This window comes from Oryx dammah, unplaced genomic scaffold (assembly GCF_014754425.2).
Source record: "Oryx dammah isolate SB20612 unplaced genomic scaffold, SCBI_Odam_1.1 HiC_scaffold_8, whole genome shotgun sequence".
Lineage (NCBI taxonomy): Eukaryota > Metazoa > Chordata > Mammalia > Artiodactyla > Bovidae > Oryx > Oryx dammah.
In genome coordinates, this window is record NW_024070192.1 from 14,658,841 (window position 1) to 14,675,537 (window position 16,697).

General features: G+C 46.5%; 2 protein-coding genes across 5 annotated transcripts in view; both read right to left on the reverse strand.

The window, feature by feature from the left end:
• The window catches only part of MAP3K3 (mitogen-activated protein kinase kinase kinase 3), a 61,118-nt gene extending 57,035 nt beyond the window's left edge, over positions 1-4,083 (reverse strand). The window contains exon 1 of one of the 4 annotated variants that reach the window (XM_040245000.1): positions 3,655-4,079. In XM_040245000.1, coding sequence (XP_040100934.1) covers positions 3,655-3,658 — 4 coding nt within the window. In that variant the 5' untranslated portion in view covers positions 3,659-4,079. Of the gene's footprint in view, positions 1-3,654 lie in introns of all 4 variants that reach the window. The other 3 variants (XM_040245001.1, XM_040245003.1, XM_040245002.1) reach the window with 3 other exon arrangements.
• Positions 4,084-8,554: 4,471 nt separating this feature from the next.
• On the reverse strand, positions 8,555-15,090 carry LOC120866950 (translational activator of cytochrome c oxidase 1). The gene is made up of 5 exons (XM_040245021.1): positions 14,631-15,090; positions 14,234-14,340; positions 12,643-12,770; positions 11,786-11,963; positions 8,555-11,454 (listed from the first exon to the last, which is right to left on the reverse strand). Exons 1-5 carry the CDS (start codon positions 14,908-14,910, stop codon positions 11,254-11,256), a joined length of 894 nt encoding a protein of 297 aa, XP_040100955.1. The 5' UTR covers positions 14,911-15,090; the 3' UTR covers positions 8,555-11,253.
• Positions 15,091-16,697: the final 1,607 nt, after the last annotated feature.

Here is a 16,697-nt window from a genome sequence, read left to right on the forward strand (position 1 = left end):
CATCTCCTAGTATAAGCAAAAAGGTCTGATCCTCAATTCACAACAAACATTTTTCCTTTTTCCTTCAAGGCCCTGGCTGAAAACTTTGCTAGATCTCAAAGTAAAATTCTGGGGTTTATTTTTCTGTTTCTGTGACATAAGAGTTCTTCAATATTAGTTGATGACTTAAAACTTAAAAATACATATTACAAAGTAAGCTATTGCTTCCTCATAAGAATCCATACATCACCATCATATTTTATTTTAAGTTAATGAAATTTAACCTTTGAGGTCTGAGGACTATAGGATAATGTATGTCAATCTCAAAACTACAGAATTGATCTCTCCATCCAATGCATCTTTAAAGTTTTGACAAGTTATCTATAACACCACTTATTTGTTTATGTTTCTGGTTCACCTTACCTAACTATAACTTCTTAAATACAGGATAAATACATATACAGGGCCATGTACTATATCTGACACAGAAGAGATGTTCAATAAAAGGGGCAAAAGAAAAATGGATAGCTTAGATAGTCAGAACCAAGAAAACTGCTTCTTATCCTGTGTATTTCACTAAGTCATGCCCAGTTGGACTGATACATACTTTTTATAAATGCCTAAAATTCAGTTTTAAAGCCAACCATAATTTTGTAAAACATCATAAGTCTAGTCGTGACAAAGCCATGTTGAGTCATTAAACTATGATCCCAATTTCAATTAACAAACAGTTGCCAACTATTTAGATCTACACAGGCAGTCAGATTCTAGCCAAACTGAATTGAGACTGGTATAACTGGGAGCTTTCAACAGCCTTGAAACAATGATTCTGACTTCAAACCAAGTTATCCATCCAGAACCACACCATCCTAAATCCTACACTCAGTTCACGTTCCTGTAATGTTTCCAAGTTGTTACATATTTTTCAGTAATACTTCCCACCAAACTTTAGATTGCATTTATAGAGCCCAAGTAAACACTAGCAAATTAACCTTAGGTGTAATTAGCAGCATTTGCCACTATAATTACTAAAACCAGGAGGAAATTTTGGTGTGACCAAGAAAAAATGACCGGTCAATTTTCAATTTTTTTTTATAACCACATAATATCAAAGCAAAAAAAAAAAAAAGAGGCCAAAAACAAACAAAAAGAGCATTTCCTATTATTTACAAGGATAAGTGTAATTTCCACTAGAAAGTTACTGGGGCTAACTGCCAATATAAAATCTGACCTGTTTTCATTACCAACCCAAGCTGTCAAACAAGCTTGAGTCTGGGGCTTAGAACAGCTCAGGAAAATATGACTGTTAACCAAGGAACCTGAAGGGCAGGGACTCAAATTAGTTTTACCCCTTTCCTCGCTGGGCTGGAGTTTAACAAGTATAATAAAATATTAATAAGTCTATGTTTCTCCCTTATTACCCCTTGAACTTATTTAGGACTACATACAGCAACTAACACATGCTAAGCTAGGAATCTGACTTTTCATCATTTATATCACCAAAATGGAAACCAGTACTTAAGAGAGAGACTCCGTGTGTGTTTGTACATACACCCTTGCTGAGCCCTATACAAAGCAAACTGAAGGTCAGGTTCTAAGAGAATTCAGTACTGGTTCTAGGTGCATGCCAAGGTCATCTACTTAAAAGAAAGTGAGAATGGTATGAGGGAAGAGTGGTGAAGAAAGCCAGGCAGGGGTTCTTAAATCAGCTTGTCTGCCGATTAATATACTGCAGTCACCAGGCAAGTTAATTTTCCCCTCACTTGTCTCACTTTCTTCATGTAAAAACTGACATGGGACCAAATGAGAAGATATTGAGTTTTTGGTCCTTTTTCCTTTGGAGCTCTGGACCCTACCTACGTAGTTCTTTTCGTCCCCATCACTGTCTCTCCATATGCTCACACATTTACATTGTTTGAAATGATTTTGAAATGTGAAAACAGGCTGACCTCTATTTTATTATTAGGCACGAAATGTAGTCAACATATCTGGACACTGATTTAGCAGTCGAGAAAGTGGAAAATAGGAGGTCTGCACACCCTTAAGTATTCACACTCCCCTTTGGGATTTAAGCCTGTCCCCGTAGGATAAAAAGGAAAGACTGATTAGAAAGATTATCACAAATGTAGGTTCACAAATCAATTCAAAGAGTTAGTGTGATCATCAAATTCCAGAGCACAAGATAAATGTGTGAAACCTGGGGAGGACAAGAAGAATTATGTACCCCATTTACAGTAAATGCTCAACGAGCATTTGTTGAATTACGTATTTATTCAATAAATACCAGGCCTCACTGAGTTCGTTTTCTGCTTACTGTCACAGACTTTGCCCAGAAAAGCAAGCACTTCTGAAATAAAGCATGGGAAGGAAACAGCCCAATAAATGAAGGAACCCATTCCTTACTGTAGAGGGGCAGCATGGAACAGAACAAGGCAACTCATTCAAAGCCAGAGTGTAAAGATGGGCCACAAAAGATTATCGGCCCAATGTGACACAGCAAACACTTATCCTCCTACAAAAACGACTTGACCTTGCCATAGGGCGAAGCAAACATTAATGTTCCCTCTTCACAGATGGAATCAGTGGCTGTGCAAATGATCCCGTAACTGAAGTTTACCCCTTGATTAATTAGGACAATAACAAATACTTTGCAAAACTTGCCACTGCAGACAACCGTATCAAAATAACTGATCCAACAAGAGAAGCAAAGTACATCGAACATGTTACTGCTACTTAATGTACTCCGATAGTCGTCTGCTAAATTACCACAAAGGACATGAAATATAATTCAGTTCAAACGCTGCGTGTGGAAGACATTAAAACGTTCCTTAGACTACATCTTCACAACAGAAATTGCAACTATCGATTAAAAAGGAAATGATTTCATAGAGATTCTTTTGTGTAGTGAATGTTTCTCTCTTTCAAAAGTTACATAATTTCAGGGAGACCGCTAGATTAAACTAATGGATGTAAAACACTGCAACGAGATTTTTCAGAGTAGGATGTGTATTATCACTGGCAGCCGATTCCCAAACTCCAGCAATCTACGTGCAGCTCGCATTTCTCAACCGCGCGGTTGATAACAGTGATTGCCATTTTAATCACCTCCCAGCCTGTCTCCCCGCACGCCCTCCCCCCTGCGCTGGGGCGCGCACAGGGCTCGAGAGCAAGCCCCGGGAACTCTCACAGGCCGGCCTGTGTGAGCAAAGGGAAGGAAATGACACAGGCAGGAAAAAAAAGCAAATCAAGGAAAAGACACAACAGCAGCTAGGCCTGCACCAGCCTCCAGCCCGGGCCCCACACTGCGCTCGCGCTCCCCCGCCCTCGGGCTCGGGGTCCCGCTCGCTCGGCCCGGAGCGGGTTGCTCCGCCGAGCACGGGCCCTCGACCCGCCGCCGCTTTCTCGGGATGTGCTGGCCGCGCGGCCAGGAAAGAGGCGGCCGAGTGGGCTCTGCGGACCGGGGCCGCCCTCGAAGGCCGGGGGAGCCAGAACCCCCGCCCGGGCCGCGGAGCCGCTAAGCCGCGAGCGGGGCGGGCGGGCGCCGGCGGTCCGCAGCCCCGGCCGGGCGGGCTGTCCATGCCTGTCAGGCGGCGGCCCAGGGTCCTCCTCCCCTCAGCCCGGGGCGGGGCGACGCGAAGCAGCGCGGGCACAGGCCGGGGCGGTGGCGACACTCACCCATGGTGGCGATGGCGGCGGCGGCGGCTCGGGCCCGAGTGTCACCTCCGCAGCCGGAGCTGCATGCCGGGGGCCCGGGCGGCGGGGACGGCAGCGGGCCTGGCTCCGCGCGGGGGGCGCGGGCTGCGCTCGTGGCCCCCGCCGCCTCCCCAGGCTCCGGCTCCGGCTCCGCCCGCGGCCGGGCGCTGTGGCATGGGCAGGGTGGCCCGCTACATCCCCGGCGCTCCTCGGCTCGGCCCAGCCCGGCCTCGGCGGCGCCGCTCGGCCCGCCCGACCGCCAGTCCCTCAGTCCCGAAGTCGTTCCGTCCGGCCGCCGTTCTCCACCTCAGGAACGCTCCGAAAAACAAACCGCTGGTCGCGCAGCTCGCCCCCCTGCCTGTCACTCACCCCAGCACCCGCCAATCCTAGCCAGCCGCTGGCCCATGGTGCCACCCCTCACTCACTTCACCACCCAATAACAAGGAAGAAGTCGCTGCCCCCACCGCCCCTCCTCCCCAGCTCTCTCCAACACCCTAACTCTCAGCCGCCAGCTAATCAACGGCACCCCTCGATGAACCAATCCCTCCTACTCTCGCAGGATGCCAATAGGCGAAGCCAAAGCAGTTTCGGAGGGTTGTCTACCCTCTGCCAATCATCGGAACAGCTCCCGGTTCACTCCGCTGCTAGCCAATCACGTAGAAGGCTCTGAGCACCCTCCTCTGGGCATACCTCGCAAACTTGCCCGCCCTCTCTCCCCGGAGGTGTGGATTTTTCCAATCACAGCTCGCGCTTGAGGCTCCGCCCACATTCCCACCTCCTGTCAGTCACCCAAGTCTCCGCTGGCGCGCGGGCTGGCGCGGTTCCCCGCCGGCTACTTTGGGGCTGGAGTTTAGGAAGACGTTTGGAGGGGCCCCATTGCCTCCCGCCCTTCCAGCTCTCCGCGGTTCCTGAGGCTGACGTCCTGCCCCTCGGTGTCCCCACACCGGCGCGTAATAAGCGGGGAGGGTTCTGGCTCTGAGCGCTTCCCGGCGTGTGGCCACCTCTGCCTCTGGACCCCCAAGCAAGTCCTCCGGTCCAGAGGCTGCGCTTGCCCGGAGGCAGGAGCGGTTTACCACTGCCTGCCTTTTCCTGGGTCTCAACAGTCACACACCCCAAGGGGCTAGGGTAGTGCCGGGAAGTGGGTCCTAGGAATCTGCTGGCCAGGGCCGAAACCATTAAGTGAAGTTCTTTCGGGAAGAAAACTATTTTTCTGGTCATAAAAGCAACACAAGCTCTTTGTATTAAAATTGAAAAAAATAAAAATTCCACCCCAGAGATATTTTGTCTCTTTCCTACCTAAATATACAGCGTTTAATAAAAACTGCTTCATATTGTTTTGTAGTGTGCTTAAATTTTACCGTTTTCCCGTGCCACTTAATATTGTCCCAAAACGATTGTACTTGACTGCATGATATTTCAAAATAGAGATGACCATAATTAATTTTCCCAGCCTCCACTGTTCAGCATGTTATACACCTCCATCTTCAGATTCCAAGGCCGCCACAATCCAGGCTCCCTTCCTCGGGCCCCTGTTCAGTGTAAGATAAATCAGACTGCCAAAAACATCTTTCTCTGATGTCGCTTTCAACTGTCAACTAAGAACCTTTGCCTTGGGTATCAAATCTCTTAAGAATTACTTCAGACCTTTTCCTTTAAATCCACATCTTAGATTTAGGAATATTTGCCTGTATTCAAAGGTCTACTCAGCAGCATCTCTTGGAATGTCTAAAATACGACTTCAGTTTAACGTGTTTTACACTGAATTCTTGATTCTTTGCCCCTTCCCCACAAAACCTTGCTCCTCTGTTTTCCCAGTTGTAAAAATACACATCAAGGAGGCATCTTCCTTCATTTCACTCTTTCTCTAACATTCCTCTATCCAATCATCCAGCAAGTCTTTTCAGCTTTCCTTTAAAAATGTATCTGAATCCAATTACTTCTCACCACTTCCACCCTGGTGCAAGCCACCACCCTAACTACTGGGTGTCCTGGCGACTGTCCTGGCCTCCTAACTGGTTTCCTTGTTTCTTCTGCAGCCACCTAACAAATGATGCTCCACACAGCAGCCAAAGTGACCCTTGTAAAATGTAATTAACATCATGTCATTCCCTGCTCTCAACTCTCCGAGGGCTTCCCATCACACACACAATAGACTCAAACTCTGTCATGGCCATCCGGGCCCAACAGGAGTTGGCCCCCGCCATCCTCTCCCACCTCACCTCTCCAGCTCCCTCAAATCACTCCAGCCACACTCGCCTTCTTTCCATACTTTGAGCTTACCCGGCTCAGGACCTTTGCACTTGCCCTTTGTTCCACCTAGAATGCTCTTCCCACAGCTAATTCCTGCATTTCATTCAGGTCTGCTCAAATGTCAGCTCTCAAAAGTGCCTAACCACACCATCCAAGATAGGCCCTCTCCCCTCCAACATTTTGTATTTCCATATGCTGCCATATTTTTCTTTAGAGCCTGAAATTATACACTGTTTGCTCCGACGACAATGAACATAAGCTGTGTAGGAGCAGGGACTGTGTCCCATTCACTGCCTGGTCACCAACACTTAGAACAGTGCCTCACACACAGCGCATGCAATACAGCAACAGAAGTCTTTAGCTGGAAACAGCCTCCTGATTTTTCCTCTACCTTCCTAGGAACTGCTTTTTTTTGAGGACTCCATTTCTGTTGTCTGTCACTGAACCAGCCATCTCAAACCTCCCCATGCTGCAATCATCCTACTGGGCTTTCTTCTGAACTTCAGAGACATCACCCATTGAGTTTTCTTCTGCAGGTCCTTCAAATTTCACAGGTCCAAACTGATCTGATCATTTTCCTCCATGGTTCTCGTTTGCTCTCTCCATCATCAGGTCCCCAGCTTGGATGCTTTTGAGTTATCAAACTTGAAGAGTTCTTCCTCTCCACTTTCCTTCCCCGACAGCTAATCGTGGCCATGTCTCCAATCTGTCCACTCCCCTCCCTGTCCCAGCTCCACCATCCTAGTTCAAACCCTCCCGAGTATTCAGTGTAACAGCTTCTCAAGATCACTCCCATCCAGGGTGACCTTTTAAAATGGATCCCTGATCCTGCCATGATCTCCTGAAAGATTTTACAGTCCCCATTACCCTTAGGAAAAGTCAAATACATCAATGTAGTTAAGAAGGACCTGGAACCATTTCCTCTCCAGCCATAAGTTTTTCCATTTCCCACCTCCAACAACCCCACCATTTAAATTCTTTGTTCTGGCCACACAGAACCACTGGTAGTTTCTCAAATATGACTTTCTCTTGCCTCTAACCTTTGCATATTCACTGTCTCAAACACCCCTCTCCTCCATTCTTGCCCCAACCCTTATTCTTTCAGGGAAGAAGTAAGCCTAAACATTGTTCCCTTCATGAAGCCTTTCCAGGCAGAAAGCCCTAAATCTGGGCACCAGAGCACCTAGTACTTTATTCATCAAAGCACTTGTCTTACTCTACTGTAACTGCCATTAAGAAAGTAAGCATAAAGACAGGAGTTGGGCCTCTCCTTTGGGGCTGGCCCACTCCCACGTCTCAGGAGAGAACTATCCTCTAAAAAAAAAAAGAAAAAACGCAACAACAACAAAAAAATAGAAGCTGTGTTATTCAAAAAAGATGGCCTACCATCTTTCCTGGCACATTCAAAAAACAAATATTTGTTGAATGAATAAGTGAACCTCTGATGGGGATGTTGCTACCTGTTGTTATTTCCTTTAGCTCTGTATTTTATCTTCCCTTTCTATGCTGTTTCTCTCCTCCCCCTTCATTTTCCCCATGTGAAGCCTCCCAACTGGGCCCGGCCTTCTCAGGTCTATCACCCTAGTTTTACACTGAGTAGGTGCTTCTGTTTAAGCACCTGAGCCATCCGTGACCACAAGATTCATGACCCAACCCTAGAGCTCAGAGCCTCCGAGTACTGGTCCCATTAAGCAGCCACTCATACACCAGCTGCACACATTCCTTTTCATTTTTCAAGAGCACAGGACACATGACAGGGAACAACAAATACCAATGAATAAATTCTCTGAAGGGATATCTCATTGAATTTGGTGTAAAACAGGGAAACAAACCAAAAAACCTATCACCTGATTTGATGAAAATTCCTTTAATTCAGAGGTAACATAGAATATATTCAGATCACCAGTTCAATCTGGAGAAGGAAATGGCAACCCACTCCAGTGTTCTTCCCTGGAGAATCCCAGGGACAGGGGAGCCTGGTGGGCTGCTGTTTCTGGGGTCGCACAGAATCGGACATGACTGAAGTGACTTAGCAGCAGCAGCAGCAGCAGCCAATTCAATCAGTTAGGTTCTCTGCTTTGTTTTTACATCTTTACATATTGACATTTGCGTCTAAAAAAAAACTGCTTTGTGTTTTGTAATTCTACTCCGATAAAGTTATCGTGAAGAATACTTTGCAAGAGAGCAAAGGTAAAAAGTATTCATTGTAGCATCTTCCGTAAGATACACAATCCAAATATCCATTGATAGAGACTAATTAAATAAAATAAATTATGACACATTAATTAATAATAATAAAATACCATGAAGCTACTAGAAAGGAAGAAGTAGACTTCTCCATCCCGATACCAAAAGGCATCTAGGATATATTGTGAAGGGGAAGGAGAGGGTGGGGGACAGGTTACAAAGCAGATAAACATAGGGTGGTCACGTTCCAGTTTTTAAAAATGTTCATTCAGGATACATGTATATGGATGGCTGAGTTGCTTTGTTGTACACCTGAAACTATCACAATATTGTTAATTGACTCTACTCCAATATAAAATTTAAAAATGTTTTTAAAAAATGTTCATTCATACTTAGTGGGAAAAAAGGCCAACATATATTGAATACTTACTACTGCCAGGCACTGTTTTAAGTGCTTAGCATATATTAACTTATTCAATTCTCAAGACAACTCTATGACATCTATGTTATATGTTTTCAAGAGGAAAAAAAAAAAGTAACCACACAACTGAATTTCCATGGTTAGCTGGAGGCAGAGCCCTCACTGTTCCAGTCTGATTCAGCTGGGGCCCCTGGCAGAGGTGCAGCAGTTACATACTACATGAGCGTTTCCCAGTGAGAGTCAAGGCTATGGACAAAGCCTGTCACTGATACTTCTAGCCCACTGAAAGGACACTTGAAAGTGAGCCCAAGCCAGCTCGAGGTGGTAAATGATTTTGTTGTTAAGACACTGACCAAAGATAAGGCAAGCCAGGACCAGACCCCATTCTTTTGACTTCAAGGTCACCTAAATCGCAGGTGCTCACATGTTGCTTCCTTAGTAGGAAGATAACGTGACTAGTTTTCTTTTTAAAAAATGCTTCCTTAATAAATGTAATACATGAAAATAAAACTCAGTTATAACATCACCACCCAGAGATAATCAGTTTTGCTATTCTGGTATACTTCCTTCTAGTCTCATATATACAGCATCATATATATTTTAAAATTTGGACCACACTATACATACAGTTTTTAATCTTTGTTTTTCATTTAACATTATATTGTAAATGTTTTCTCTGACATAAAATATTCTTTAAAAAATAATTTCTAGTGGCAAAACAGCTCATACAATCTTTACTTAAATTTTCAGTAGCTAAGGATCTCTTTATCAGATCTAGAGTCAGAACAGGTCTGAGTAAGCTTTCATTTCTGCCTTTTCCATATTAACTGCAAGAAGACTGCAGGGCACCGCCAGGGGTCAGTGCAGAGCTGCCTAGCATGTCTTGATGCAAACAAACTGGTTTACAGAATTCACAGTAACAAATCCTATCAGATCAGAGGACTATTCACAGGAGTAACCAAGTTCCCTTCTCAAGCAGGCTTCCTTAGTACAAGACTACTCATATCAGAAATGATCACATTTCTCCAAATTAATCTATATTCAACATTCACAAAACAGAGCTATTTTATAAATGAAAGTCTATGAACGCAAGACAGAGTTTTCACCTGCTTGGTATGAGATCATCTGTGCATAAAATACTTGGGCTATTTTAGAGGTTTGTTTTGAAAGTCAAATAAATAAAATATGAAAGTATCTTATAAATTAGAAAGTGGCATTTAAACTTTACGTTGCCCTGTTTTAATGATCTGCTATTCAGACATTTAGATGACTTATCGTCTATAAAAACTAAAAATCCCAGGTATTACCACCATTATGAAATGAGGTATAAGAGCGCATGCCTTGGCACCATAATGGATTATTTAATTGATTTTCTTCCCCCAGGCTTCACTCTCCAGCTGTTGAAGTCATCATGGAATTAGTAATCTGTTTTTCCTAGAAAGTGAAGCTATCACTTAGAGCCAATTTGGTTTTAGTTCTTTTCCATCCTAATTTACCTAAGGCTCCTTCAGGAAAATTACACTGAGCTCAGAACTGCCTTAACCAACTTATAAGAAGGTGAATAACAGGCCCCACATACTTGACGGGCTCCAGCACAGGTGGCTGGCACTCCTGGTATGTCTAAACCTATAAGTGACTCTTCGGAGCAAAAGGCACCATGGCTCCTATTTCCCATCTGGCCAGACTCCTGACTCAGCTCTTCACCCTTCTTTCTGTTCTCATTTCCTTTCCAGTTCCCAGTGCCCCATCATACAGCTGGCATCAGGGATTAAGAGGGGCCAGAGTCGGGCATTCTGGGCATCAGACAGCTTTCAAAACCAGCGTGGTGTTTCTTTTCCTGAGTGCAGCCCACTGATAGGTTCACTCAGCAGTGAAAGCACTCAGAACACAGAGGGACCTGGACAAAGCAAGGCCTGGGAGTCCCTTACACTGGCACCCTTTGTGCTAGAGCCTTAAGCTCTTTTGGCAGAAGAAGGATACAGAGGCCACAGGAAGAGAACAAGGATGCGTGCACAGCAGTTCACATTGCCCTCGGACAGCTCCAGGAGAGAGAGATCCTGTGTCTTCTCCCTGAGGTCCAATGTCTTAGAGCAGATCCAGCACAAGGCATCAGTTGAACAGCTTGTAAGTACAGTTCCTGGTACACAGTAGGTGTTTGATTGATATTAGGTATGTGAAAGAATGACAGATTCTAGACCAGCACTAGAACATAAAGCACCTGGAGGGAGTCACATTTCTATGGTCAATCAAAAAAATACAGTCTTGGGACTGAAGTAGTGGAACTAAACCCACAGACTTAAAGTCAAGAGGGTCCCACCAACTGGACACAAACCCAGGAAAACTCAAGTCACACAACAGCAGGGCAGCTATTCAGGTCAATAACTACTGTTATTATTGAAGAGTAGTTTCTGGGACATGGGCCCTCAGCACCTACTGTTTCCTCAAGGGCCAGATTCCTGAGATCAGAACTTGACTAGCTGACTGGCCACACCTCCCACATCGAGAAGGATGTGGGGGACTCACCGAGGAGGGCTCAGACACCAGCAGAGCTGACAAAGAGGCTTCACGGACATGGAGCGATTCAGCTGACCACAAAACTGCAGGTCTGTGCTTGCTAACCTGCTAGGCAAACCACCCCCCCAACCCCAATCTGCTTGAGTCTCAGGGGACGCTGCAGAAGCTTGTGCTACAGAATAGGCCGCCTGGAGGCACGTACAGTCTGGCTACTCAATGTTGTCATAGACATGGATCACGTCGTCGTGGTTGCCGAGCGCCTGGATGAGATGGGCAGCCTGCTCCAGGTCGGGGTCAGCCAGCTGCACCTTTGTGTTGGGGATGAACTCTAGCGTACAGGACACAGAGCATAGGCCCAGGGAGTCCAGTTTCTTCCTCACTTGATGTAGTGAAGAGGCATCACAAATAAACTAGGGACAAAGCAAAGTCAGGAGGTAAGGAGCCAGGAGATAACACGACAAAGCTGGACAGAAGTCTGCAAACACCTGCATAAAATTCCTGAAATGTATCACTGGGTTTAAGTCTTCACTGGCAGAAACAGAGTGTTCAGCCTTCTGAATCCTTCTCGTCCTCAGGAGAGTAAGCCCTATCCAGTATTCACTTAATAAACTGTCTGTGCAATATGTGAGCTCTTTATTTCACCTGTCCCCCGGGCACAGGACAGAAGAGACTGAGAGAATACTTAACACGTCTATCAGGGCCCTCTCGGAAGTCCACCAGACACCATGGCTGCTTACTCACTTTAAAAATGTTCTTTTCCTCTTCGTCTTCGATCTCCTTGACATCCTCAGCTCCTGCTTCTATCGCCAGCTCCAGGGCACGCTCTAGGTTCACAGGTTTCTTCTCTCTGTCCTCCTCTCCAACCACAATCACCCCCTTTTTGTCAAAGGAGTGGCGAGCTCCTTCGGCCATCATTCCCCTAACAGAAGAGGAAATGGGCCAGAATGGATCCCTTTAGACACTTAGCCTCCACACAGCACTGCCCAGCACTCATTCCCACCCTACCCCTGGAGTATAACCAGACATGAAGCAGCTCTCTTCCTGAAGAAGATCCCGCTACCTCTGGGCAAGGGAATAATCCAAACATAACACTAACCCTCTGTTTTATTTTGATTAATTAATTTGGCTGCCCAGGTCTTAGTTGTAGCATGCCAGACCTTTTAGTGGCGACATGTGGGATCTAGTTCCCCTAGGGATCGAACCCAGGCCCCCTATATGAGGAGCGTGGAGTCTCAGCCATTGGACCACCAGGGGAAGTCCCCAACCGTCTATTTTCTGCCCTGACTGGAGTTTGGAGGCTGCAAAGACTGCTCATCAATTCCTGTACAACTGAGAATACATTGCTGCCGGGAAATTTTAAGACCTGGACATTCGATGGACAGATGAGACAACTAGACACAGCACTCCTCCTCCACCTGTCCTGGGAATCCTGCCCACTACAGAACACATTAAAGGAGAACAAAGGATGCCATCTGGATTCTGCTAAGGATGACATGTGTGTAAAACCTGAAACCCCACCAGGAACGACAGTACTTCCCTCTCCAGAATCAGAACCTAGAGACTCTGTCCCCTTCCACTCTCCCCAGACACACACCTACCCATTCTTGTTCAGGATATGTTTGATGTCCGAGTGGCACTTGGAACTACTGTTAGATAACGCCTCAATGAGAAGAGAAGAGCCACCGGGGCCTCGGCCCTCATACAACAAATACATGCCCTTGGTTTTCTGCAACAGATAACACAAACACATTTTCCTGCTTCCTAATTCCCTCCTCCATGGCAGCCCAGGCACCACAAATACCACAAAGTTGACTCCCTGGAATGGGCTCTCTGGGGTGACGCCCAGGCTCTTAAGGCTTTAATTCTGTCCTCCCTCTCTGAGAGGAGGCTCTTGGGATCAATGTTTGAGGTAACTGGAATCCTATCCCTTCCTTGGAAGGCAGTCTCTTTATCTTGTCCCTGAACAATCAATCACTCATCTTCCAGTTTTGGTTTCTCCCTTCCCCAGCTGAATCCCACATCCACCCCTCTATCACTCCTACTAAAACTCATCCTCCTATACTTTATCCTTCATGAAACCCCTGTGAGTCTACCCCTGGGCTGCTGTGTACTGCTAAGAGAAATCACACACCTGGGCCTCATCGAATAGCATGGCCTCAAAATTCAAACAATCAAAAGCTCCGGGGACCAATCTCATGGGGACACCCCACACTGCCTCTCTTCATTCCTCGCCCACACACCTTATCTTCACCTCTCTCTCTGTCCCCTTGCCCTGCCGTCTTCCCAGGAACACTCAACTGATGACTTTTCTCTCCTTCTTTCACAAAGGAAATAAAGGACCACCAGGCAGGGGAAAGGTGTGTGCGTTATCTGCACACACCTGATATGAAGGCAGTGTGCAGGATGGTTCGAAAATAGGCTTTGGGGTCTGTCTGGTTCCCAATAGGTCATTTTCTGTGTGACTTGGTCAAGTCGCCTAATCTTTCTGTGGCTCAGTTACCAACTTGAGGTTGTTTCAAGGATTCAGTGAAATTATGCACACACAGTTTTTATCAAAGAACCTGGCCTCCAGACTTCCCTGGTGGTCCAGTGGTTAAGACTCTACTCTGTGCTTCCACTGCAGAGGGCACGGGTTCCATCCCTGGTTGGGGAACTAAGATCTCACAAGCCACAAGATGCAGCCAGAAAAAAAAATAAAAAGAACTTGGTCTGGAGTAAATACCCAATAACTATTAGCTACTAAGATGACTACTACTTCCTCAAATCCTTCCCATCCATCCCAGAGAAGAGGTGTCTCCTCACCTGGACTTGAAGATAATTCCCACACTTGGGTTCTACATCCCAGCCCCTCCCACCATCACTATCATTTGCACCTTCTCTATTTCTACTGGCTTTTCTCCTTTAAGGTATCAGTATCAGAAAAACAAACCCTTCCTCAACCTAACATCATACTCTTCCCCCAGCTCCTCACAACTCAGCTCAATAGTCTTAGGCTGCAGTTCTGTACACCATCTATACATCCTATTCCTGACTGTGCTCCCATAACTAATGGCCAAGAGTAACCAGAAGGCTCTAAGTTGAGCGTGTCAACAACATCGCTTCTCTGATAATTTAAAGGGTGGTGGCCTTCCAAACATGTATTTGGTAGGGGCTGTGATCAGTAACAGGAAGCTCAAACTGAGGACACACCTCCATTTTCAGGGCTGCCTCAATTGTTGACTTGGGCATGTGCTTGCTGCGACACACCTCTAGGATGCTGGCCAGGTTGCTGTTGAGCTCAGGGTTGGGGCCTCCTTCTGAGATAGAAAAGAGTAAGCAGAGACATATCAATAAGACATGAGTGAAAAAAGGGACATCCACGCCCTCCCCTCCCCTCCATCAGCCAATAGAGACAAGTCACCGCTTAGATTTCGGTTCGTTTAGGACACTTTATCCGATGTTTGAATGAAAGCTGGGTAAGTATTTTGGGAGACGTTTCCAGTTCATTTGAAATGAAAGGCCGGGGATAGGGTTTTGGGAGGGAAGTGAGAGAGTGGGCACAGTGAGGGTGGTAGCTACCAGCGGTGGATGACCGCCAGGTTCTCACCTTTAACCGCTAAGCGAATGCTCAAGCTGAGCTTGGAGAAGATGCGACTCCTTTCTGCGTCTTTGGGACCCTTGATGTGCCGGACTTTAGACCACTTGTTGTGCCCCGCGGGGACTTCGGCCGTGAGGTGCAGCGTCCGGCCCCCAGCGGCGCTAGAGCGAGGGGGCTCAGGCTGGAAGGCCAGGGCGGAACGCGGAAGAGCCACCCGCACCCCGGGGCCTCGAGCCCACAAGCACTGGGCAGAGGCCCTGCTCAAGCTGATAATAGCCCAAGTTGCCATCGCCTCCGACTCTGGGCCAAGGTCAGTCTGCCACCGAAACGAGCCCGTCCAGAGCGGGTAGCCTCCTCTGCCCGTCACCGGAGACCCAAAGGCTCAGGCCCGCCCAGGGCAGCGAGAACGCCAAGGACGCCGCATCGTCCCCGCGGCAGCCGGGAGTGGGTACACTCGATGGTGTAACACACTTCCTTTCCCTGGTCCGTTCCAAAAATGCATCCCCACCGCCCGCAAAAGCCGTTCCGCAGCTTGGTACGTACTTTTCTGTACCCACTGAGCAGAACCCAGACCTATGTGAGGCAACCCTGTACTCAATCCCTTCGGTTGCCTGGGGAGCTCCGGACTTTACGTCCCACAACGATCTACTAGAGATGTATCTGGATTATGAAACTGATTCTGCTTCAGAATGGCTTCCCAACTCTGAGCAGGTCTAGAATGATAAATGTATTGTTGTTGCAAAGAGATAGTCGAGTCACTTCACTTTACAGGTAAGGAAATTGTCCGCAGAGATGTGATCTGCCCAGTCATTTAGTCTCTCTGAACTTCCTCTTCACTATCTGTAAAGGATGCTACTACTTGCTTTACCAACGTAGGAGGGTTGAAAACGCAAAGTAAGCCCTTAGAGCTTTATTTTTAAGTAATAAAGTGAAAGTGTTAGTCGCTCAGTCATGTTCGATTCTTTGCGACCCTATGGACTACAGCCTGCCAGGGTCCTCTGTCCATGGGATTTCCCAGGCAAGAATACTGGAGTGGGTAGCCATTCTCTTTTCCAGGGGAATCTTCCCGACCCAGGGATCAAACCTGGGTCTCCTGCATTGCAGAAGGATTCTTTACCATCTGAGCCACCAGGGAAGCTCTTAAAGTAAGGGCTGCTGTAAATAGCAGAGATGACCACAGTGACAAAGTCCCTAAAAGTAACTGACGCTTGCCATCCTGGAGAGGGAGGAAAATCAGAATTTTCAAGAGCCAAATTCCCCTCTGTGTTTTCCCTCTGCTCTCCCAGAAGAGAACACTGAGGCCATTAGGAAGAGAAGGTATAGAAGAAACAAAGCCAGCGGCCGTGAAACTTTCCAGTGGCTCCCCAAGCTGGTGAGGTTAAATCCAAAGGACCTGGTGTGTTAAACAGCTTAAGCTTGGGGCCTCTGGTTTGAACTGGTGGGTTCAAACCCCGTTTGTTTTACTACCAGTGTAACCTTAGGCAAGCTCCTTTATTTCCTGTATTTCAATTTCCTGACCTGTAAATAGCCTTGTTGTTATTTAGTCTCAAGGTTGTGTCTGACTTTTCTGCCACGGCGTGCACTATATATAGCCTGCCAGGCTCCTCTGTCCATGGGATTTCCCAGGCAAGAATATTATAGAAGGCTGTCATTTCTTTCTTCAGGGGATCTTCCCTACCCAGGAATGGAACCCAAGTTTCCTGCATTGGCTGGCAGATTCTTTACCACTGAGTCATCAGGAAGGCCAGAATAGCCTTGCTAGGATTAAATGAGATAATGGATAAAATACACAGGTATAGACTTTGTTATTATTATATAAAATCTCCATAAACTCACATCTACTCATTTTTCTGGTCTCATGCCCCAACACTAGAGTCGGGTTGGAGGGAATTACTCACTGTACTCTGAATAGAAGTCACTTTGCTCCTTTCTGCTTGGAGTGACGTCGCTATCTTGCTGGTAAGATCTTTATCATGTTTCAAGACCCAGTTCAGCTGTCACCACCTCAGGTAAAGTGATCTTGAGTTCTTCTTTGAATTTTTAGCTGTAATTAATAGTACATTTATGTGAAAGTCG